At 40.9% G+C, this 25,686-nt stretch overlaps 1 protein-coding gene across 1 annotated transcript in view; it reads right to left on the bottom strand.

Annotated features, from left to right (window-relative positions):
• FLT1 (fms related receptor tyrosine kinase 1) overlaps positions 1-25,686 on the bottom strand; it is a 109,404-nt gene that overhangs the window by 32,548 nt on the left and 51,170 nt on the right. Inside the window, exons 11-15 of the mRNA XM_039718251.1 lie at positions 24,296-24,410; positions 15,539-15,647; positions 8,258-8,548; positions 3,310-3,456; positions 1,352-1,483 (exon numbers count right to left, since the gene is read on the bottom strand). Of these exons, the coding sequence (XP_039574185.1) occupies positions 1,352-1,483; positions 3,310-3,456; positions 8,258-8,548; positions 15,539-15,647; positions 24,296-24,410 (794 nt within the window). The remainder of the gene's footprint in view (positions 1-1,351; positions 1,484-3,309; positions 3,457-8,257; positions 8,549-15,538; positions 15,648-24,295; positions 24,411-25,686) is intronic.

Here is a 25,686-nt window from a genome sequence, read left to right as displayed (position 1 = left end):
GCATGGAGAGATAGGGCAAGGGAGAATGGTTTCACACTGAAGGAAGACAGGTTTTATTATTAGGAAGCAATATTTTACTCTGAACTTGTTGAGGCCCTTGCACAGGTTTCCCAGGGAAGTTCTGAGTGCGGCATACCTGGAAGTGTTCAAAGCTGGGCTGGAGGGGGCTTTGAGAAACCTGGTCTGGTGGAGGTGTTCCTGCCTTCCAACAGACCGGGCTGGAGCTAGAGGATGTTCAAGGATCCTTCCACCCCAGACCATTCTATGATTCTATAATTATTCATAAAGGGGTAGGTGTTTTAACTCCTCCATGTCACCAGTTAGGCCAGCCCACATGTGCATATACTTATCCCTGACCTTTTAAAGCAGAAACATCATTGTATCATCACTATTAACTCTGACTGCCAACACACTCATGGCAAAAAATCAATTCTAGTTGTAATTGTCTTGTGCTGCAGGGTGGTATCCAAATAATGAGAAGTATTCAGACACATTTAACAATTATGTGAGAACATCCACAAACATATAATCTCCGCCTAAGAGGCCTGGTTATATTCAAATTGTGTTATTTAAGGAGCAACTAAATGCATCTAGGTCTACTTACTTAACGCCAGGTCAGTAAAATAGATTATGTCAAATTTAATACATGCACGACACTGACCTATATGGAGAATGTCAACCTACTTCTCTAATCTCATAATTCATGAGCCAAAAGGGTACTCAATGAAATTGAAAGGTCACTTAATAAACTTTCTTTTTAGTCAATGTAAAATTAATTTAGTTCACTGCCACAGGCATGAGTCAAGATTGTCAGAAGGCAGAACAATGCTGGACATTTCAATTATTAGCATGATAACTCCAGTAATGGTTACAGAAATAACTAAATCAAACTACTTCCTTGTAGTAGTACCATTGCATATGTAGCAATTGCTAGATTAAAATCTTCCAGTCTGATTTGGCAATTCACTTTACGTTGAAAAATAAACAAATTAGAATATCCCAGGCCTCTAATTTCTATGGGATTAATCTGAAATGGGAAAATGTGTGGGTAGGAGAGTGTTACTTACTCTGGTTTTTGTTTGTTTTGCCGATACTAAATTTACATTTGTCTTCTACCCTGACCTGATCTTTGTTGGGTTGAAGCAATTCTTCTTTTTAGGTCAGTGTAAACACACTCTGAGTTAGCATTTCCTGCTGGGCTTCCTTTCCAACCTGGTATGCTTCCCTTGCTAGGACTTCCTTCAAATTGCTTCAGAGATCACCAGAGGAGTCCCAGGTCATACCCCTGCCCTTCCAGCCTAAGAACATCACTCTGGAAGGCTTGCTTTTCCCATTTAGTGTGGTGCTTTACCTTGTACCGTGACATACGCCGCACTCTCCACGGACCCTTTCAAGTTGGTGGCTATGCACTGGTAAAGTCCTTCATCCTCCTCTTTTACTCTTTCAATAAACAGCATTCGGCTTCCAGGCCCTAAAATTATTCCTGCGAAATGAAATATTTGCAATGAGAGGGAGCCAGGATATAAACAAAACCTGGCCCTTGTGTAATAGTATCTGCTGCAAGTTCTTCTTGAAAGAAATCTGAGCCACAGACTGCACAGCACAATGTTGTCTGCAGGAAAGCCAAATGCACTTGGACACCTTGCAAGTCTCTTGGAAATCAGTGTTTACAAAGCACTTGTGTGAGTCAAAAAGCTCAGCCTAAGGGGATGATCTTGGAAGTACTTGGTACTGTTTATGTTGATAGCACTGCGCCTGTCCTTTCATCCAGGTAAGCACTTCAGCATGTCTGAAGCTTTTGGAAAAAGGATAACCTGATTACTGCACTTACAGGCCCAGGTTTGCCCCAGAAGCAGCTCAAGCTCAGAGCCCTTCCAAAAGCCATTCAGACTGTCCCTATGGGCAGCAGACTTGCTCCAAATCTCACCTGCTCATGTGGTTTGGAACAATGGGCTCCTTCACAAAGGGGCTCCAGAGGGTGCAAAGAGAATGCCCATGCAGTGTATCCTAAAGCACAGGAGTTACCTGAAGTTTTAAACATCTTGTCTATTCCAGATAGGTCAACCCAGAAGACAGCCTGGACAATACTCCAAGAAGCAAGGAAGAGGCAGATTTGGCCTCAGGACTGCTGCTAAAGCAACTTCTAGCCAGGAAATGTGCAGTCAAGTACACACTTGTGTTTGGCTCCATCAGAACCACAGTCTCATCAAAATGTATTCCCACCATCTATTTCAGGCACCTAACTGAAGTGCTCTGACCTACCCTCTGGAGACATCTCCCTGGCTCCCAATTTATCTGTTGTGTTACACCCAAGTTAGACACATAACATTCATTTTGGAAGATAGTGTTATTAATGCACACTAAAGCAATGTGATCACTGTAAAGCTTCATGGAATCTGTCTCTAGATTAAGCTTAGTGCCTGGGCTGCAAGTCTGCACGGTCTTATAACTCAGTTGGAGAAATCCTCAGAATTTTTTCCAGTTGTTTTTATTCATGCTATCATAATTCCCAATAATTCAGGACATGACCATAATTACAAACTTTCTAAAATGTTCTGTAGAAGACTACACTTTGAATTCAAGTTCCTATGGACCAGACGTCCTTGAACATTTTTGCTGAGTGTTTTAACACTATCTCAGTGTGTGCTTCCGAACCAAATGTGCATGAATTCCCATGAGAAAGGTTTTGCCTTTTCCTATGTCACTCATTTCCATCTGAAATATCCAAGGAACACTTCCATGACTATGGTGCCAACAGCTGGACATTTAGCCTTAGCTGATCTTTGAAGCCACATGCCAGGAACAGCAGTTTCCAAAGCTTTCCTCTTGTTGCAACATCCACCTGGGAAGCTGCTCCTTTCTGTTGTGTGAGACCTGTATTCCTCTGCAGCCAGTAGATGCATTTGGATTTTGGACACCCCAGACACAGATTTAGTCTCCTGGATAGTTTTTGACTCATGAACAGACTTTGAGTGCCTGACCACAGACTCCTGCTGGTACTTCCATAACTGCTGGCCAACACCCTGTCCTGGGGCTCCCTCTATAACAGATGGAGGTAAATATGTTTCTTTGGAGATGACTCTTTTAAGATTAAAAATGTTTCACCAATTCCATAAAGACTGGGTGTGTCTAGATCTCCAGCCTGGCTCATGTTTTGGAGCGAGACAGAATTACTTGGAGCACCTGGGTTGCTGCCTGTCTTCCTTACATCTAGGTGCTGGTGCCAAGGACTCTGCAAATGGCTACCTAAGGCAGATGGGTAAATAAAAAACCTGCTGTAAGAGGTAGGTGAGTACACAAAGCTCTCACCTGGTTCTTGCTGTATTTCCTCATGGTTTTTAAACCAGGATATCTGGGGCTCAGGAATACCACGAGCCTGGCACTCCAACATGGCAGAGTTACTGGCGTTCACTGTCTGATCCGTAAGCTGCCGCAGCAGGGCTGGTGCCTCTTGAGCTATAAGACAAAACAACACCTTTGTTTTACATTCTTGTCATGGTGGGGATTTAATTAACTCCCCTACACTAATTTTACTGGTGTTAAAGATTGCTATGGCTCTTCTACCAAGCTCATTTGTCACTGATTTTATTTACTGTTCTACTTGGCTCATGAGGGTTTGGTGTGTGCAGAGAACTCCCATTACTCAACAATAGCATGTTATGGTGACCAGTGAACACCCAGTGATGACAGTGCTCAAAAGATTTTCTCAGTTCTATGACCAGCCACGCTTGTTTATACTGAAAGCAATGACTTTGTATGAAAACTCAGTTTTTCATCATCCAAAGAAACAAACTGTGACACCAAAGATTTGCAGAATCGTCAGAACACCCTTGCAGCGGAATAGCTCTGTGTTGCTGATAGCACTTTGCTGCTCTGTACACCGTGATATCCATGAAGGTGACTTTGATAATTTACTGATTTTAAAGAGTACACTTACAAATCACATTCAGTAAACACACATAATCCAAAACAACCATGAGCACATAAGCATTGTACCAAAGTCTTCATAAATTATTCCACTTCTGCATTTCACATATTTGGCTGAACATAACCAGGCCAGGCCAAACCACACCACAGCATTTCAAAAACACACTACAGACATCATGTTAAAGTCATCTCTGAAAGCAACAAAACAATCTCATGATTGTTTCAACCTTTTGCTACTCCTTTCCTCATTTCATACAGTGCTGAGGGCTGTTCTAACAAAGGCCAAGGTATTTACAACATTTATGCGCAATATATGGCAACATCTTTCATTAACATTTACAACACTCATATAATTATTTTTGATATTTTGGTCCATTTAAAGCAGTCACAGAGAATTCAGGGAGCTTCTGAGCAGTGCCACAGATGGAAATGCTCTGCAGATTCCCTCAAATTCCCCAATTATTTGCAATCTTTCCTTTCAAGGACACTGCCAGGATCAGGCAATTACGAACATGGTAATATACAGATTCCAAATATGAATTGAAACAAAAAAAACCCAGAAACCAACTATTTGCAAATATTTTCTTTCAAGCTGCAACAGATCACAGTACACTAAGTTCAGTATCAGCTGAACTTCTGATATTCTGTGCTTGGAAGATTATTCTTTTTCCTTACAGAGAAACTAGCCATCACACATAATTATTCTAGCCATCTTCATAATTATTCTGTCACCAGCCATAAATAAAAATTCTCCAGAAGTTTTAAACCCCTATGTACCACCAGATTTTTCAGTATGCATGAGCCCCACAGCACTAAAAATACCTTTAATGTGGGATATGTTTGCAATTCCCTTGCCCCTAAAAATTAATTCCAACATAGTCATGACTGTGCATGACTATGGCTTTTGGGCTTTTCTGAGCTGCAAGACATTAATTTCCACAGGCAATGATATTTGTTGTTCACAGGCTGGTAGACAATTTGTTTTCTCTTCCCAAACAGCATCATTTATGAGAGGCACTGTAAATTCTTCATCACATACCTACACAATGACATAGTCAACTATATTTGCCTTGCAGCCAAGAAGACTGCCCTCTTCTCCTTGATACCTCGCTTCAATTTTTGTTCAGTTCTCATTTTTCACAAGGCTGTGAACAGGCACAGTCTGAGGCATGTCCACGTGCATGTGCTGAGAAGAACTTGACATTTATCAGCAGTCCCTGACAGACACCCCAGCCCAGACATCCAAAACGAAGGCGGACAAGATGACACAACAAAGGCAAATCACACATTCTGTGAGTTGTGATTAATTTTAATTTGTTTATAGCCATACACTAAAGATGGGATTTCATATTAAGAAAAACTTTTTTGCTTAAAACTTAAGTCATCATTCACATACTTTCAATAATTTCTCTGCTACAATCAATTGATTTTTCAAGGACTTGGTCAACCTGAGGATTATTCTCTTTTGCAAACCACCTGTTTTTTCCCGTTCATTTTTGCAGTGAAGCCAAGGGGGACAGTTTCCAATGTCCTACTCTGCTCATTCCAAAGCTGAGGGGCTAGCCTGGCCACCAGCAGAGTGTGGGGCTCAGCTCCCAGGGCAGCCCCCCAGACCTGACCCCAGCCTTCAAGCTTGCCCACAAATGCTGCCTTGCTGGCCAAACTCTGCTCTCAGTTATCCTGAGGAACTTCATTGTAGGCAGAATTTGGCCCAGGGGAGTGACAGGGGATCACAGAGGGGAGAAGAGGACACTGTTATCAGAGTACTTTTCTGACCTGGGGAGGTAGGGAGGGGAAATTTGCATTTTTAAAAGCAAACAAAGGGAAAAAATTACAATTCATTAATTTTCAGGTTTACATTTGCATTCCATCCATTTTTGCCCTTTGTTAGGATTATGTTGTCTGTTTCACTTAATTTTTATTAATCAGTACAAAAATATAAATACAAGCTTTATTTTAAACACTTAAAAAAAAAAAAGAAGAAGAAATATAATTCACACCTTTCTCTCTAAATAATATATTACACAACAGAAGGCAGAGAAACTCCTCAAACACATGAGATTCTCCAGTCATCCAAGGACATCAAAAGCGACATCAGTAGTTTTAATCCTGCCACCAAGAACTGCTTTCCTCAAAGGCTTCCAGTGACTTTCTCTGTGCCCTCCAACACGGACAGCCACATTGGGATGTTAGGACATCCTTGCACAGCGTGGCCCTCTGAGTGCTGGTCGAGCCCAGGCTGGTGGGATCTCCACTCAGCAGCGACATACATCATTGCAATGCACAACAACTTCACAGAAGAACAGCCTAATTGCCACATCTCTCTTTTTTCTTTTTCTTTTTTTTTTTTTTTTGACCCAAACTCATATTGCCTGGCAACTGGCTGCTACAAATCATCGTGCTTCAGCTCCCAAGGCCATGGAAAATTCGTAATGTCCTGTCATCACCGCCCACCTCGCCATCAAATGTCTTCCCACAAAATACCCTAGGAAAAAGGGGGATTCTGTATTGTAGTTCTTCTGAAGAATTGCAAATGCTAAAGAGTGAGCTTGCTCCATTTTTAAGCAGTGGCCAACGACTTCACTTGCATTTAGGCATGTTTTAGGAAAAAAAGAGAGCCTGATCCCTTTGCAAGAACACATTGTTTCTGGAAGCCATCATGCTAATAATGAACAAAAGAGTTACTGTATACAAGCAGGCTATAGGTGACATTTCAAGATATAAATGATTATTCTTTTCTCTGGCAACTTCCAGGTTATCAATTGTTTTCTAAGCATTTTAGGCTCCATGAAACTGGCATTATGGGGAAATGCTATTGTTTACCCTTTCACACTTGACAAAAGCAATTCCCACGTGAAAGGCAAGTTTAGCCGTGGGACACGGTCTCGATACCTAAAGGAGGAAATAGTCTGGTGAGTTCCCAAGCAAAGAAACTGTCATGTTGTCAACCTCTATTTTAAAAGCACAGCCACTTTGTTCCTTTGCTGTAGCTATTTTGGTCATCATGGTCTGTTTTTTCATGGCTTATGTAAATGCTATATAAATGATCGATCATAAATGTAACCAAAAATAATTAAAGCTATGTAATTGTAAAAAAATAAAGTTATCAGATCTATTAAAAATAGTAACTTTTTCCTTACACAGAATTTATAGCACACAGAAACATCTCATAGCAAAATCATGACAAAGGAAAAGAAAAGGGGAAATGCTCACAAGGAATTCTTAGGTTGCCCTTAATTGTCCTTCAGCAGTTTTGCTGGTTCTTAATCCCCATAATAAATCCAATTGTCATTTGCATACGAAAAGCAATGAATATTTTTAATGGCTTCAATTTTGAATTTGTATTTTAAAAATGTATTAACTAACCGTGCTGGCTAAACCTTGTCAGTCATGTTAGTGTAACATTCCTCATTTAATAAAATAATTACAGCATTACAAACTCCTGAAGAGGCCAGAAGCAACACTCACGCTTTTATCAGTAGTTTTGTACATTAGTGCAGAACTGACTTTAAAAATTGACCAACACAGCAACTGGAAGTCTACCTGGATTTATTTGGAGAAACATGGTTCATGTCTGTCAGTTGTAAAATCATCATTATTATAAATGATATGATAGGTCTGTGCATTATAACAACATTTTTATTTCTTCCCTGCATACTTCTTTTAGAAGATACTTTTTTAAGATTAATGTACTTTAGTGTAGAAAATAATTTCAAATAAATAAGTATTAGAACTTGCTCAGCAGGTAATATTTATAAGTCCATCAAGATCAGATTAAAATAAAAAATATGTAGTCCAGTCAATCTCAAACTGAATTGTGCTCATTCTGCACATTCAAGTTAGCTTATTAAATGTCCATTGTTGACTGAAAACAGCAGTTTTTAAAGTTAATCAGTTTATTCAGCTTTGACACTTTTGATGAGGCTGATATCAAAGCGGAAGAAAAGATTGATCCAAAGTTTTCCTTATTGCTCAGTAGGAGACAGCAAGAGAAAAAATAACGGCATGTAAAATGTAGCACGGGGGATCTTCCAAACCCCAGCTTCCATGTGCCTTTTCAAAGCAGAAAACACCCGTCTGAACTCAACCGGAAGCTCTCGCGTTAGGATTTTGTTTGCTATTCCTCCTATTTCCAACCCATGGGGAAATGAGCACCACCTCAGGGCTTGAAAGGTAGCAACAGTAATACAAAAATCAAGATGATATGAGACATCTCTTACTGTTTAATGAGTCCTTTAATGTTTTACATTGCTTTGTGTTGTACAATCATTCCTTGTGCTTTTATATTTGAGGATCCGAGAGTAAACAGCCTTTTTGTTGCAGTGCTCACCTCTGATTGTAACGTCTTTCTTTTGAAGCACTTCTTTCCCCGTGTATATGTTCCTTGCTCGGCAGGCATAGGTGCCTGAGTGTGCCAGGGAAACGTTTTTGATGGTCAGAGTGAGGGTGATGGAGTATTCCCTGTTGTGAGACTTCTTTGCTTTCGTTTGATTGTTGACCGTCCTAGGTAAAATCCAAGCAATGTCTTTGTACAGGAATTTGTTGGCCGAACAGGACAATACCAAATTCTCTCCTTCAATGGGCATTTTTTCCAAACTAATGTGGAATCCACTTGGTACATCTGTCAAAAACCAAGAACACTTTTTAGTTAATGTGAAACTAATGAGCCAAAATTACCACTGCATATATTTCCCCCTTTGTCAGGAAGTCTTTGAACTAATCAATGTTGTTGTCTTCCTGCTCAGGTGTGTAATCTTTCCTTTCATACACTCAGCTCCAGCTATTCTCATAATTTTTCTTGGAGCTATGATACACTTGACCTCAGATGTCAGTTGGTGTAAACTGAAGTTGTTCTTGGAAGTAATGAGTTTGTATAAATATTATGCCAAGTTATGACAGACTAGGGCAAGGTACCAAAAGCAGAATTATTTAAAGACAGCACAGTGGGACTATGAAAAAGGAGAAATATTCTAATCACAGCTCCAGCTTGTGAACTGCATAAAAGAAAAGGAATCTCAAGAGGGCAGTATAAAAATACTGCATTTCATCATGCGTGGTGATATTGTTTTCTTGTTATTCACAAGTATTCAGATAAAGTATGTCTATTTCTTAAAAATTATTCAAGTCCTGAGAAATTACAACATCTGTGATCACATGCCTGAGATTTCCCTTGGAACAGAGGTGTTTACCCTGCCTGCATTTAAAGCCTACCAGACACCCAAGAGCTAAGCAGAAGCAGTACCCTCTGCCCTGGGTGACCAGCTGTGTGTGGGCAGCACTAGAAGGAAGGCATTTTGTTTAGGTGGCTTGGCATTATCACAGGTGAGACATATTTTCACATGAGAAACCAAGGATCATGGCACTAACAATTTACAAAGTGTAGACATGCATTAAGTTTTCACTTCATGGCAGATGGTTCTGGCAGCAGTAATTTAGCCAATGATGTAGAAAGTCCTACTTGAAAAGGTCCTGTTTGCAGTTTATTGTAATGTCACTTGCAACTTCCTCCACCTGGGGAGTGGTGCAGGGCTGTGGTGGTGTCAGCTGCCTCCCAGCTGCCTCCACCTGGGGCTCATCCCTCCAGCGAGGCGCTTACACCACTGACCTCAGTGAAAGTAGGAGTAAGTTCCTGAGAGAAAGCACTTCCAAGTTTTACTCCTAGAATGCAACCTCTCTTGGTTTATTTGTAGCCAATATTCTGATAAAGTCATTTCCTTCTTCTTGGTCAAGTGACATCAACTGTGACCATTTTCAATTGTTCTTTCACTACTAATTACTATGGCACTTGGCCGTAAACTTGACTTGAAATCCTAAGAATGGCTTCTTCTTTCATAAGGGAGAATTATACCTTCTTTTCTTGTTTCTTAGATCATGAACAGCTCAATGCTGACTTCCATTCAGTTCATTCTTACCAGTGTTGCTTCTGGTTTAATGTCACTTCAGCAGGAATGTGTAAAAAGTACCTCTCAAGTGAATAATATCCCGCATATTTTTTCATTAACCTCTCTCATTGATTGACCAATCCATTAGAAAGTTTGTCTCTAAATCCTCACATTGCAAACTGAGCTGCCTTGTCTTCCATGGGAACCATGAGCATAACCTGCTCGTTGCTCTTTGCCCATTGGAAGCCTGGCATCAGTTGTCCCTCTTAACATCCTCTTTTCCACATCTAGCCCTGAGTGTTAAACAGAGGGGAGATGAGCTCCTGCAAGTCTGGGATTGAAATTTCTCCTGACAGTAGATGCCTCCCAGGGAGAGGCCTGATTTGTGCTGGTTGAACTCGTCGTGCCCCTGCAGTGGGAGCAAAGTGTGTGCCTGTCATCAGCTGTAGTTCAGGTGTGCAGTCCAAAGATCAACCTAGGGAGGTTTGTCACTTTGGAGGCAGTGACATTAAAATATTAGACTGGCTGTTAAAGCTTGGGGTTAAATTGTTCCACTTATATTCCATTGGGATATCACTTTTCCCTCTCTGGCAAACAAAGCTATAAGAAAAACTTCAAATTTCATGGACTCATCTGTGAGTGACAACCACCAGGATCCTGTTTCATATGTAACAGTGTGTGATGCCAGATTCTAATCTCAATTAAGAACATATTGATTGGAAGTGCTATTAAGATGAAACACCTCCATACATGGAATGCATCATATTTAGCCTCAGCTGCCAAAATGCAGACATTTACTTGAATATAGATGTTTTGTGTTCTGTATGTGGGCAAAATTTACAGTCCAAGGGGTGACACAGGCTTCTCCAGAGGGCAGTGCAAACCATCCCTTTAAGATGGGTCAAATGCCAGACATCCTGGTCCCTCATGCTTAATTATGGAGATCCTACATGGTCAGCTTAAGCTTAGGTATCTAACTGTAAGATTAAAGTTAGATAAAGTGAATCCTATACTTGATTTTGTTAAAAAGCATTAAATTCAGATACACTTAAAACCAATCAAATGGCCAACATTTTGAAGATGGGTAAGTACTTGGAAGAAAGAAGGTGCTGCATCTTACTCACAGTACATTTCAAATTGTTCTGATGTGTGTTGGGAAAGCCAGGGTATTGGTTAGAAATAGTGGCAATTTTTGCCTTTGAAGATGCCAGTACTCAGTAAAAGCTAAGAAGAGCCAAACAAAACTCTTAAGATGAAACTAAAGATCCCTGGGGACTGAGGCAAACAAACTATTTTTAGCTTAAAAGGATAACATACCAACAGAATAACACTGTTACAACTACTTCTACCTTGTCAGGCCTGGAGCTCTTCCTCAACATGCCTTCTGTGAAGACTATTTTCTGAATAAATGTAGGGACAAAAGCAAAATGCACAGGATTCCAAAAGAATCATTTGTTTAAAGGCTACGAGCCTCCTAATATATGACACCTATCTCACCAATTGTTACAGGCTCAGGCTAGCTAAATAACGTGGCTGGGAATAATGTAAAAGGGTTTTATTTACTTTAGTGATTTGAAGCTTCCTGTGGAAATAGCTCCCAGGTTTCCTGATGGAAGATTTTGTTTATCTTTGCCAAGCACCATCAGGAATCTCAAAATAAAATGCGCTTAGTGACATTGGGAAACCAGGGAGATAAGGCAGAGCTGTTCCTGTTTCACCCTCTGTAATTGCAAACACACCCATGGGCCTGCTGTGTGCCAGCAAAACAGCCCAAAATGTAGGGAAAGGGGCAGGCTGGAGGAAAGGGTGCTAATACAATTACATTTGGCATAAAGGTGTTGTTACAGAGACTGCTTCCATACCAGTGAGCAGAGAGCATTCAGAAATCACCTTTCTACATTGTGTTTATGTAAGTTTCACAGCTACTTTTGGGTCTTGAACAAGATTTGCTTTTAGAGCTAAGTCAGTGACAATACACCAAAAATGCCCTTTATCTGACATAAGCCATAGGAAAGCTACTCCAAAGCCCATGGTCTTCATCTCATACACCCTCAGGCACAGTGTATAAAATAATGTATACTACTCTCAAACTTCCTAGGAAAAGATAGGCAGGTTTCACTTTAAGCCCAGAAATAATGGTATTTACAGTAACTAAAGCAAGTGCTTGTTCTTCCTGGGTTCTCTGTGATGGCACTAATTTCCTTGTGTTTACCTTTCCCTGAAGGAGTGGAACTTGTCAACTCCAAACTAGTGCTACTGGGACATGTTCTGCCTTCCACCACCTTCCTAAAGATTTCTGCCTACAAAAAGGAGCCCCTTCACAGCACTGCAGCCACTTCACTGGAGCATGTACATTTTCTCTTCCCCAAGACTAGGGATGAGGGAGATTTCCTTCAAGGAAAGGGATCTCCCTGTTCAGAACAGTCTTTGTCTCCATCTGCGCTTTGGAGTCATTTCTGGTGTGTCACTTTTACAGAGGGCAGCAGCTCCTTTTCCTACAAGGAATCATTCCCTCCTGCTTAGACACTTCTCTTACTTTTAGACACTTTTGTGTGGCTCAGGCTGACTTCAAATGGCGCCAGCAGACTCAACAACATAAGATAAACTAGCCCTAAGCTGTCACACAAACCCTGAAGTATTGGTTTTGGACTCATCAGAAGGAAATACTTTGCAGTGTCCTGTTCACATCCATCAGCATGTAAGGCTCTCAGGTTTTTACTCCCTCAGTGCATTTTTCAGCATATTCTGGACATGTTTGTTTCTTGATGTGAAACACAGGCTCTACCCAGTCACAGCAGTTTGGTCTCAGCCTGATGGAGGAGAATTATGGTGAGCACAACTGGATTTTTCTAGGGGCCAAAAAACAGTATTGTTTACACTGCTTTCAATCAATGCAAGTAAGTGTCAGAGGATGATCAGGACATTCCATGTCACACAACTGAAATGCTCAGCTCCAGGAACTCACAGGACAAATGCATTTAAACTCCACTACCCTATAAAAAACATTTTCCACCAGTCAAAATGTTAAGACATTCCAAGACATAATAAAGCTGACACTCCACTTTCTGAAGACCAGCCAATATAAGATTCTTCAAAGGGAAGTCATAACATTCTGCATGTTCTCGTGCAAGCTTTAGTATCAAGGAGAAGGATTTCCTTCCATCCTTGTTTAAGATCTGAGATTTCTAGGTCTAAATGGGAAAACTACATCCTTCATGTCACTGCATTAAAATACTTGAAACCACCATCAAGACTGTGAAAGGGAGGTTTGGATACAGTGAAAGTAGAGCTTCATTTGGTCTCAGGATCTTCCATGTCATTGTGAAAACTGTATAGTAAGAGTTAAAGAAGGCCAAATTCAGCCTCTTGAGCACTGAAAGAAGAGAATTCTCAGTGAATGATTCTCAGTGACTTCTCAAATTTTCATGTGAAGTACCCACACAAAGATGAATCTATCATTGGCATGTTAATTTATGGAGAACTCTGTGGTATTCAGCTTTCTGTCCAAACACACACGATGTGAGGATAGGGATGAAAGCAAAACTGAAAGTGGGGACAAGAGTCATCTTCAAGGTGGCAAATGTTCTTGTCATTTCCATTAATAGATCATGGATACATCTTTCTTGTTTCTGTACTTTAACAAACAACCTGCCTATGTGCCACTTATCTGTTTATACATCTCATGTTTTTTACCAATTTTCTGTATTTATAGATAAGTGGCACTTTCTAAATGTGAAAGTATGTTATGACATGGAGCTTTAACAGCTGTAGACACCCACAAATGAAGTCTGCCAGGTGAAACTGTATAAGAAACACAACAGTGGATACCCAAAAAAGAAATTACATGCTTGCAGTGGTGTCCATCTGCTGGCATGATGGAGTCATACTGCCGTCTGGTAGCTGAAGCCTGAAATGTTGGTAAGACAGAGCCACAACTTGTCAAGAGCACTGATTACTACTCATTGCTACTCTTCTGTGTGGGCAGGAGTGATACTGCAAACTGGATGGAAGCCAGATGGAATCTGAGCAGATTCAAGGAAAACTACAAAATGCTGGAGGTGCCAGAGAAAGGTACTGGTGCCCAAGCTATCTTTTCTTCTCTTTTACCAGTTAGAAAGGACACTCTCCTGGAAGCAAAAAATCAGTTCATCTGGGTCAACAGACCTATCCAGCTAGGGACCAGCTCTGTGGAAAGGGATCTGTGGTGGACAACAAGCGCAACATGAATGAAAAGGGCATTGCTGTCATAAAAAAGTGAACAATTTTGTCAAGAGCACTGATTACTACTCATTGCTACTCTTCTGTGTGGGCAGGAGTGATACTGCAAACTGGATGGAAGCCAGATGGAATCTGAGCAGATTCAAGGAAAACTACAAAATGCCAGAGGTGCCAGAGAAAGGTACTGGTGCCCAAGCTATCTTTTCTTCTCTTTTACCAGTTAGAAAGGACACTCTCCTGGAAGCAAAAAACCAGTTCATCTGGGTCAACCGATCTATCCAGCTGGGGACCAGCTCTGTGGAAAGGGATCTGTGGTGGACAACAAGCTCAGCATGAATGAAAAGGGCATTGCTGTCATTAAAAAAGTGAACAATTTGTTAAAAACACAGAGTTTGAGAGGGAGAACATTTTTTGAAGTAGACTTTTTTTTTTTAATTTTTATCAAATCTAGTGAGAATGTGTCTGTTCTCTTTTGATATGTCTCAGAATAGAAATAGAATGAGTTTCACTAAAATTACTAATCAGAATTTTAAGCAAGAGAATGACAACATAAAAACCCAGAGATTATGATTTGAGGATTAAAGCATCTAAATATTTTAGCCTTTTTGTTTTTTCTAATATTTTTGAATGAATTACGTTTCTTTAATGATCTACCCTGAATATTGCCAACAGCCTAAGTTTATAAAACTACTGCTTTGTAAACAAAACTAAACTTTTGACAGAAAACAAATCCTTTGTAATTGCATGTGCAGACTTTATGTTGCTGAATAATGCAGTAGTTATTCCCAAAGCCACACTGTGGGCTTTTTTCAGTAATTCCTGAAGTAAAACATTAAGTCATTTGTTTGTGAAAACTCCAAACACATCTCATAAAGCAAAAATAACAGAAAGCATACTCATACATGAAGATAACACCATAGGAATTCTCAGTGCCATGGTGCAAATGACATTCCAGGCTGTCTTTCCCAGAAGAGGAAACAAAAGTCTGTAGTCTGTATCCTGACACTTTTCCACCCATAAGTTGCCATTGTCCCTGAGATCTATGAGAGGTACCCCAGCCATCTCTAGCACCATGCTGCCTGCAGACACTGGCACTGTTCTAGGCTCTGTGTTGTGAGATATCCTGGTGGGCAACAGAATGAGGCTGTAGACACCGTCAATGTCACACATGAAACTGCCTTACTGGTGGGTGAAAATACACTAAAACTTCATGCATTAAATGGCTGCAGAGATGAATCAAAATGGGGAATTACTAATTGCTTTATTTGTAATTTCTGTCATGCTTGACGCTTGATGCTTGAGGGGAGAATGAGTCATTCACCAATTTGATGTCCCTAGAAATCCAGACCAGCTGCTGCAAAACCAACCAGCATCAACCAAAAGCATGAGCCTACAAGTGCATACATTATAGCAATTCTGAAACAGTGGTATATTAAAAAGCCACAACAACCTAACAGTTATAATTCCAGAATTGGGAAACATGTTTGACTCTACAGAAGAGTAGATCTTACCTGTCACAATAAAACTGACATTTCTTTCAGATTTTCCCACTTTGTTGGATGCCACACAGCTGTAGATTCCTGAGGACTTGGCTTCAGCTACAACAAGAGTGCTAGCAGTCTGCAAAAGAAAGAAGAGGTTTAGTTCTCGTTGGCTCAGAAGCTCAGTTAAAGCTTGCCTTCTCTTTTTCCTAAGTCACTATTGACCGTCCCATGATCCACTCTTTCCATTCATTCAGTGATGGGCACCCCTGGGGCTATTTAAAGGAGATGTTACCATATCCACTTTTGCAAAGCATAGAAGAACAGGAAACAAGCTCCTTGGGTGACCCTTATATCATCAAAGCCATCATGACCAAAAATCTTTGAACGTGTCTTTCAGATTGATTTATCTCTCGCTGGTGATGTAATGGTAAGCTACAAGACATGAAGCACGACAGAATGTGTTTCACACAAGGAGATAAGAAGCCTGTAGGAGGGCCAGACTGCAAAGGGAATAGGTGTGGCATGCCTCAGACATTTGGATAATCCTGGGGGGGGAAAAAGTAGCTCAATTTAGCGTTAAACTTGTTGGATTTCTTTCATTTTCCCACATATGTGTCAGGTGAGACAGAACAGCGGTGAAAGTGATGTTTACTCATCTTCTCTTGTACTATTTTCTGGTTTTGGACTTAAATATTTCTATTATACAATAATATGTCAGTTTTAGTTATGTTACTTTCTATCACCATCTTAAGAAGTTCAGCACACTAAATACTTTCTCAGAGTTATATGACTTGAAAGATAAGACCTTGAAAGGTCAGGGACCAAAAACACCTAATGTACCCTTAGCAACATAAAACCCACTGTAATAAATAAGAGTTATACTTCTAGGAAAGCCATGGTCTAGTGGCTTGGGCACTAAGCAGAAGAGGAAAGTTATGCAGAAGCAAATGATGCGTCATTCTGTTATGGAGCTGAGACATGAGGCATGGACATGGACTTCATCAGTGTAATGTGCTTCCAGTTACTACTTGGTAGCTTAATATTCTTTCTTTCTGTTGCCATTTTACTTGTTCTGTAAAACATGGTTTGCTTGAGTTACGTGCAGAGCTGGGATGGTGACGAACGGAAATTGTGGGGCTTCAGAATTCCACTGTTTGGAATTGTTTGGCTTCTCTAAAAATCTTAAAAATAAGTTCTGTGCAATCAATACATTATTTTAAGTCTGTCTGATTGCTGGAGTTCAGAGACAAACACAGGAGGGTGAGGCAGTGGTAAATAAGGACCAGTTATCTACACTGCTACATAAACACTGGCGGAACATTTGCACTGATTTTGTCTCCTGCTGGGAGAATCCATAGCTATCTCCAAACTCATGTTGAGCCCCTAAATGAAATAGATCTTCTGGTTTCCCAAAATCATTCTTCAGTAAAAAGAGTCTCCTACTACTCAAGCAAACACTGTTGAGGCAAATAATTTGGTTTTGAGTTATTTGTTTTAGAAGACTTCACTATAGTAAATTCATTGCAAATAATGCTAACAGCACCTCTACCCTGTAAATTGTCTCAGTGGCCAACTGCCTCTCTGCTAACATACTACATAATGTTTCTAGCCATAATTTTTATAAACTACCTTTTTGGATGTTCTGTGAGATGAAAGAGGATCCATAATTCCGGACAGATAATTACAGCCCTTAGGAAAAAATCATCCTGTTTTGCTAAACTCAGTAGGCTGAACTCTACCAATTTCTAATAATAAAGGGTGCGCCCAGCCTTCTCCATATTTTGTCATTCTCTTTCAATTTCTTCCAGGTTCTAAATATAATTTTTTTAATTGTGGACACAGAGCACAGCACCAGGATTCCTGCATCTGTTTTATCAACACTAACTCAGACCAGAAGGAAGTCCCACAATGTCTACCACAGAAGGCTCATGTGAGAGGTTAAAACTGTTTTTGCTATGCCAGAGTTTTCACCAAAAAATAGCCTTTTTTCTCCTAGTTGGTATTACCTCACAGCAACTTTGTTCAGGAAGCAACTGTGACCTAACATGCACAGTGAAGGAGAATGAAGCTCCTGCTGTCTGACTTCAGGACACCTGTCTTTACTATACACAGAGGCAGAGCCTTTCTGAGCCTGAAAAACAGTGCTGACTATTCCTCCCACAACTACATCAATGGTTTGAAATGTTTTGGAAGTATGAAACTGCATTTTGTCCTTATATCATTAGGTATTACTTTTTAATGGAAAATTGTGCATTCTATCTTGTTTTACTGCTTCAGCCCACTGTGATGTGATTATTAATTTTGTCACACTGAGAACGTTGTGACATTATGCTAATGGTGTGACTCCTTATGCTAAAGGAGTATGACTGCAGTGACTTACAGATGATGCCTTTTCTTGTGTATTAAATTGCCTGAGAGAACATTCGTTGGCACAAAAAGCCAGTGATTTAAATTGCCAGCTTTTCTCCCCGGCAGCATTTTGGTTTTGACTAACTTACACTGTCACAAATACTTTAGCATGGGCCAAGGATCACTTCCAACAGGCTACTCCCATGCAAGAAATGGCTCTTTGGAAGGCAAGAGAATTAAATGCTGTGAACAGAGGAGGCCTTAGTGCTAGAGAGCACACACTGGTATGTTTATTCTACCGAGGCAGAGAAAGCCACAGCGTCTAGGAGGAAGCAAGCCTGACTTTGCAACAGAACAGAATATATTAGAGACAACATGTCTCTGTATAAATCTTTTAGTTTATAAATTAGACACAAGGATAAGATAACATCTCTTTAAATAGTTTGTGAGCCCTCCAGTGGTGCAGTCTGTGTTTTTCATTGTGAATGCCAGCCAAAACCCACCAGAGAAGCAGTGTGTATAAAACTAAGCCTGGCGTATTGTTTATGGAGAAACTATGGCTGTTTGAGATCAGTTTGTGCAGCATGGTCCATCTGTACAGCTATTGCTGCAAAAGAAGCAAAATTTTCCACAATCTTGTATCATCTGGCATCACAACAGGGAGTTTCAGTCCCTGGATTTGCAACTACGTTATATACAGAAAGTCTGAATTGAGTTGGCATGATCAGACAGAACAGGCAAATCCCTCCTGGCATGCTCAGTATCTTCAGCATCATCTCTCCACAAACCCTATTTACCACCGAAGTTTTGGCCCTTTATGCCTTTTTTTACTCCCATCACCTCTGCTGAAGCACAATGTTACAGGCTCATTTCAAAGCCAGGGGCTAGGGAAGCAAGTCCCATACTGCCACAGCTTTGCTGGGCAAATAAAAGAGGCATAAGGCATAAATCCTAAGAGATGGAAGAGGAATTCACAGACTAGTTTGTGGTGGAAACTGATGAGGAAAAGACTGGGGAGGCAAAGAGAATGCAAAGCAGTTGACAAGATCATTGCTGTTGGAGCCATGGTGGGCTGGTCTTTCCCCTGGAGGGTCTGCTCGAATTTCTCTCTTCTCAAAGTAGATCATATAGAGGATTCCCAGTGCTCCAGCTGATGGCAGAGAAGGAAAATAAGTTTTCAGAAAATGTTTGGCAACCTGGCTCTTATGTGATTCCCAGAAGGCCTCTTAAGACACTGACATGAACTTGCTCTGTTCAAAGATTGGTGCCTTGACTTCTTGAAACAGCCCATGTATTTAAAAAGCAAAATACTGCCCTTTCAACATAGAGCAGGTCAGTGCAAGTCTGTCTGTTATTGCTGATTCCTTTCTAGTTGTGCTTTTAAAAAGAACTATTATTTTTTTTTTAAAAAAAGGAAATAAATGAAAATATGCTCTCTTTACACCCTTGGATTTATCTGTGTCTAAAGGAATATAATTTAGGAAGATCCATTTCTAATTATTGGTAGTGCCCTGCTGGATTGGTCTGCTTGTGCCAAAAACATACTGTCTGCATGCCTCATATGTTGGCAAGGAGCATCAGTGCAAAGCATCTGGTCAACACGTTCCACCTTCAGGACCACCGTGAGAGAAACACCAAAATATCCTCAATGGGAGGACAAGAGCACATACAGGAGAACACCCACTTTCCCCCTGGGATCAGACAGGAAAATCTCTATGAGCTGTGTATGAAGCGGAGCTGTGCTTTCCCTCTGCATCCTCTTCTGTCCCGCAGCTCAGCAGCAGCAAGCCCCAAGTTCTGCTGGTTTTAATCTCACCAAGGACTTGGCTCTGCTGGTACCTCCCAAAGATTCACTTAAAAGTGTTGACAGCAATTCTAGTAGCACTCAGGAAGGCTCCAGGAGAAGTTACAATGTGCTGAAGAGAGCAAAGTGGGGCTCCCACTGCTATCTTTAGCCTGGGTTCTGAGGAAGATCATACTGTTCTTATGTTCATCTGTCTGCCAGCCTGTCCATCTGTCTGCCCGTATCCTCTCCTCCCTCACATGCTCAGTAATTTCTGAATCCATTGTCCAGTTTCAACCAAGACTTGACAACTCAAAGCTCATGAGATCTCATGTATTAAATGAAAACCAGCTGTTGGGTAGAGGAGAAAGATCAAAATCCTGCTGTAGTGAGCTAAACAGCTTTCTCTTCCTTTTGGGTTCCAGATGGCCAATCTGCACAGATGTGCTGGCCAGACAGCTGGCATGTGTCAGGACTGAGAACAGACACAGCACACGCTTCTCCATCTCATCAGTAATGTGGGAACTCGGAAGAGGGGTAGATGTTTAGAGCTTGGCATAGAAGGTGCAGGAGAGATGGAACCCTTTTATTTTGTGTGATTACACTTATCAGTCTTGTCCAGGAAGGATTGACTCTTCTGACTATTTAGCACTCCACTTTGAAGGGTTACCCTTTTTAATACTACCGCCAGTCAGGCTGACCCATCTTTGCCAGCTAAACCAGAGATGCACAAGGGTGAGTCTAAATTTTGCCTTCCAGAATCATGTTACAGGGCCATTACTTTCCATTTTCCTTGAAGTCAAGTGGCTTTGTCATTCACAAGCGCTGGAACCACTAAAAACCTGTGTCAGCAGTGGAAAACAAAGCCAGACATACATATATACATATATATACATATACACACACACACACATATATTTTTTTACACACAGACACACACACATACATGCATGGTAAGCTCCAATTTCATGCATTACTTCTCTTTACACACCATACCTGGAGGTATACCCTGTGACACAGACCCAGCTTTTGTGGTACCTGCTATTGGTCAGTGGTATTCCAATACAGGCTAGCAGCGGAGGCATGAGGCAGTCAGGGACATTCTGTTCCATTTCAGGTTCTCAGTAGGTTAGTTCCCAAAAACCAGAGGGTTTTGTCTCTCTCTCCAACTTTTTCTTGCACTCAACTGCCCTCCTGTCTACTGTCGCCTTCCCTTGGATTTATAACCCTTTCTTCTTGGCCCACACTTTTTGCTTTCCCTCATCTGAACTTGCCTTCTTAGTGGTCTTCTGCCCATGCTGAACGCCCAGGATCCTTGTTGACTTCTCCTACAGAACCCTGTACCCCTGCAGCAGGAGTACCAAGTGCCTTCAAAGCTGTTGATAAGCCAGTGTGTGCCTGCACACCCGGGACAGAGAACACTGAATGCAGGCACCGCTCCCATTTGTATGCAGCTGCACAATGAACGCACCAGCTCTCTGTACATTATTATTGCAGGTCATTCACTGACTGACATTCTAATGAACACTGACCACGCAAAGAATAATAACCAGTGTTAGCCCTCAGTTAGACACAGCAGTCAGCTTTAACGGGGAACACTGAGAAGTGATGGGTGTTAGTCAGCTGAATGACAGGAGAGTGTCTGTGACCTGTTTACACGACAACCCTAAGAATAGCACAGCTTTGTAGGAAGTTGCTGAAATGTCCAACAAAACGAGAATCAGAACATTGGGTGGGGGAATCAAATAACTTCAAGAGCTGTCTTATGATTAAGTATTATGGCTTATGTTACGAAGTTCTTCCATTGTACCACTCGAGTTTCTCAATGTCCGCTTAGAGAGGCTTTAGCGGAAATGTTACTAAAACACTGTTGTCACGGTTCCTCTGTCACCAAAGAATAATGTAGTGCAGGCTTCCTGCACTACTTCAACTGCACAGGCACAGGGCTTGAGGTTTTGCTAACTTTAAAATATACTTGTGGCTACCTTGATAACCACAGACAAACAAACAACCTACCACAGCAAAGAGCCAAACTGGAGGCACTTAGATGTTTCACATGCAGGAAACATGTGGAACTGGCACAATGTCTTTAGGAAGGTGGAAACAGCTACCTTCATTGCTAAAGAAACCTGTTGATCATTCCTTGTTCATCTCTTCCCTTGCTTACAATAATCTCATCCTGTGACCACACGCATTTCTCCTTTCATGCTAACCCAAATGTGAAACTTTCTGAGTTTCTTCATTCATTTCCTACCTCTTTGTCTCCTACATCTTTGTTGTTTCCATTGAGCTCTGAGATTGTTTTTACCACTCTTGCTGTGTTGGGATGTGGAAGTGGGGTAGACATTCTGTTTATTTAGCAGGGCACCACCGATGTGGAAGTGCCTCAGAGAGCTGTTCAGAGCTGCTTGCAGGATGGAACTGCTCACAGCAGCAGTCCATCAGAGACAGACCCTTGCGATGGTGTGCTGCATTCAGTGAGCTCAGTGCTCTTAGCACTCCGACAATATCGCTGCAGATGGGCAGGGGCTCTGTCGGAGCTCTCTTTGAGTTTGCTCAGGGACACGGAGGGTGACTCTTGGGCTGTGAAGAGTGAAAAGCCAGAGACTCCCACGGATTTAAAAGAACAATCCTGGATGCTCTAGAGCAGCTGTGTGTGCACTAATCATGCAGCTCTCAGCTTGGCCAGGAGCCTGGGCTTAGAGAGCATTTTTTTACTTACAATAGCAGTCCAGCTGTGCTTGCAAAGCTACGGAAGAGCAGCAGAAATAGAGAAACTTTTAAAAAGCTGTGAAAAAGCTGAGTACAGAGATTGTTTCACTCCCCCTCCCCACAGGGACCAGGAGAAGTAAGGCAAAGCAAGGTAGACTTTTTTAGTGTAAAGACTAAAAAAACTAAAGAGCAAAAAGACAAGGAATACCGGGGAGGACCAATAAGTTTCACTGCAAATCCTTCCGTGCAAGGAGCATTCCTTGGTTCATTTCTGGGCACATTTTTAAAAGGGGGCTGCTTGCCAAAGACTTGCAGTTCTGCCGCAAGGACCCATTATTAGCATCTTCCTCCAGGGAGGAATTTATTTGCTGTTGACTGGAAGTTGCTTTGATATTTTAGCCACTCCTCTTCTGCTATCTCCAAAATGCATGGTACACAAGGAGAATGAGATCTGGTCATTAGACAGCTCCTTCTGCAACCTGTGAACAGGTAGGACTGCACCCATAGCCCGGCTGAATGACTGCTGGAAAAGAATTGATTCTTATCATCTTGTTCAACATTCCCCCTGTGGAATAGACTGTGTCTTCCTGTGCCTGAAATTATTTCCCTTTCCTCCTTCAAATCCCTTCTTATGTTTCATTTTTCATGTGCTTTCCTATGATAGTGTACCCTAGGAAACTGTTTGCTCCCATCTTTGCCTTGATCTTTAAGCACGTAGAGCTGGACAGCTAAATAGAGCAAATGCCTCCCTGGGATCCAGCCTGTTCCCACGCGCTGGAACGGTGCCATGGACACCTGTGATACTTTCTAAATAATAAAACAGCCGCAGAAAATGCAGTCCCAGATCTGATTCTTGGCTGCACGTAAAACCCTATTTATTCTGCGGTGTGTGAAAGGGCCTTGACATGAGAATAACTACAATTTATACCCATTTTCATATGCAGGAAACTGAAGGCAGCCATCAAGGAAAAGAGACCTTTAACCCCAGTGCCCTTAGAATTACAAAAAGCATTTTGATGTCATTAAAAATGAAAGGCCTAGAATAGGACAGGCTTTAAAATTCATAATCTCTTTAGCTATTACTGCCACAAACAAAACCAGCCTGTGAAAACAGACTGTGACAGTGTTATGATACCTGAGCTGCTCTGTAGCACAGGCTACTCAGCCACACCAAATCAGTCTCATGTCTATCCCAGGGAAGTGCAGTTGATCTAGGGTAGCCTCGATTTAGGCTTTAACTGATGGACAAGACTCCTTAGTCCTTGGCAAGTTAATCTCATGGACTTTCTCTTCCACATTAGACACCAATAGATTACAGGCCTACACACCCTTCAGAATCACCTGCATGTCCCCACGACCCATAAAGGGATGCCTGACTTGGACTAACACCTAAATTCAGATGGCTAACACTGCTAGGATAAATCCTGTCTTGCTGTCTCTGACTGACACTTCTCTTAAACTTTGCTTTCATAGTCTGGATTCTTTCGGCTCTTTAGAATTTATTCCAAAAAAGACATGGCCATCTAATCAACTAGAACCACATCTGTGAATAAACTGACTAATGAGTGTAAATAGTTTAATTCTCATAGGAAAAAAAACATGAAATTGTGCAATTGCACAAAATGAGGCAAAGATGGTCTGGAACCCTGCTCCGTGCTTCTAATGTACCCCAAGATATTTCAGACCGTGAATAAGAGAGCAGATATAGAGAATCCCACTGATATACTCTCTTGGCATGTCACTTACCTTTATATGACTGCCACCAGAAAAAAATACTCTCAGCAGATAAATACCAAGTATCTTATCTACATGTATGCAGATCCACAAATCTGCATAGTATAAAAATGCTGGTTTCCTCTCTGTTACCTTGATAGGATCTTACAGTGCCTTTTCAACACGTGCTGTCACACAGAAAGGTTATCTGCTCCTAGGAATCATACCTTATTTTTGCCCTCTATTACAGCCGTTCTCTCAGTGATGCTCTGGATCCTGTTTCCTACATTGCTGCCAGCTTTCAGAATGAAAGATCCTTCAGTATGAAAGCAAAATCCATGCCTAAAGACAAGAAAAATTGAAGTGTTACTGATTTGATATAGAAATTGGATAGAAATTCAACACATAAGACAAAACAATAGATTTGAAAAGAGTGATCAGTCAGGAAAACTGCAGGTGTTGTGATGACCAGTAAAGTATAATTGCTTTTCATTAAATCTTGAGGTTTGGAGCCTGATAATTGGATTCACTTCCACATCCACTCCTTGAATATTAGCTCTCTGGAGTAAATGTTCACATTTAAGCCACCGCAAACTGAGGCCAGAATTTACAGTCAGATCCTAAATATGGAGCTGTACAAGACCAACATCCCATTTCCAATGCTCCTGTTTTCAGACATGGCCAAAACATGAGTTCATACCATTTTTAGCCTTCAACTCAAGACAAATTATATTTGTTTTAAGATGCATTCCATAATGCATTGGATGCTTTTTTACTCTGTGTAGGTTCTTTTTGCCTTAACAAAAGATTATGCCAGTTTTAATTTCTGAATATTTTTTTAGTTCAGTTTACAAAACAGCAAGATATTAATACTGAGGCTCAACGATTACAAGACACACAGTAAAAACAAGCATAATCCTGCAAATGAACAAAATGAAGTTAAACAGAATTATACCCAAATGAAAAAGGGATTTAAATGATAATTTAACTGGAAGAAAATCAAATACAACATAATGAATGAAAGTCCCAGAGATAAAATGTTTTTGCCTTATGCAACAAATTGGCATGTAATCAGAACATTCAGGTGTGGTCATGGCAGAGATAATTTGTTTGTTAGAGTCTGATTTGGTACACATGGATATAAACACACTGGAATGCTTCTTAAGTGCTGCCTGACCCTGTTATTCTTTGAAAATATCTAGATCAGTTTTTCATCCAGAATTTAGTTTTTACTTGTTCGATTCCTGCATCATTGGCAGAGATTAACCCTTCAGCTTGATGAAGTTCTTTCAAATGCACTATGTGCCTTGGATTTGAAAGATAATGGCTGTCGTATCTGTAATCAAATAGTTCTGACTTGTATAACAGTTGTTTGGAGAAATGAACTTTAAAGCCCGGTGACTGAAAAACAGAATATGATGCAATCCTGACCAAAGAATGAGATTCATTTCACTTCAGCCAACTGTGCAGTTTGCCTTGCACAGTAAACTTTGTGTTGTTTAGAATACCAATGGTGCACCAACTTTACATGCCTGTTTTTAATTGTGCAGCTTTGTGTCAAACTGGCCAATGACTTAGCAGATATTACAGCTTAAAGAAATAATGACATGGAAACTAA

Source organism: Passer montanus, unplaced genomic scaffold, assembly GCF_014805655.1.
Source record: "Passer montanus isolate IOZ18808 unplaced genomic scaffold, ASM1480565v1 scaffold4, whole genome shotgun sequence".
Taxonomy (NCBI): Eukaryota; Metazoa; Chordata; class Aves; order Passeriformes; family Passeridae; genus Passer; species Passer montanus.
The sequence above is the reverse complement of the archived record's forward strand: the minus strand, read 5'-3'. Positions and strand labels throughout refer to the sequence as shown.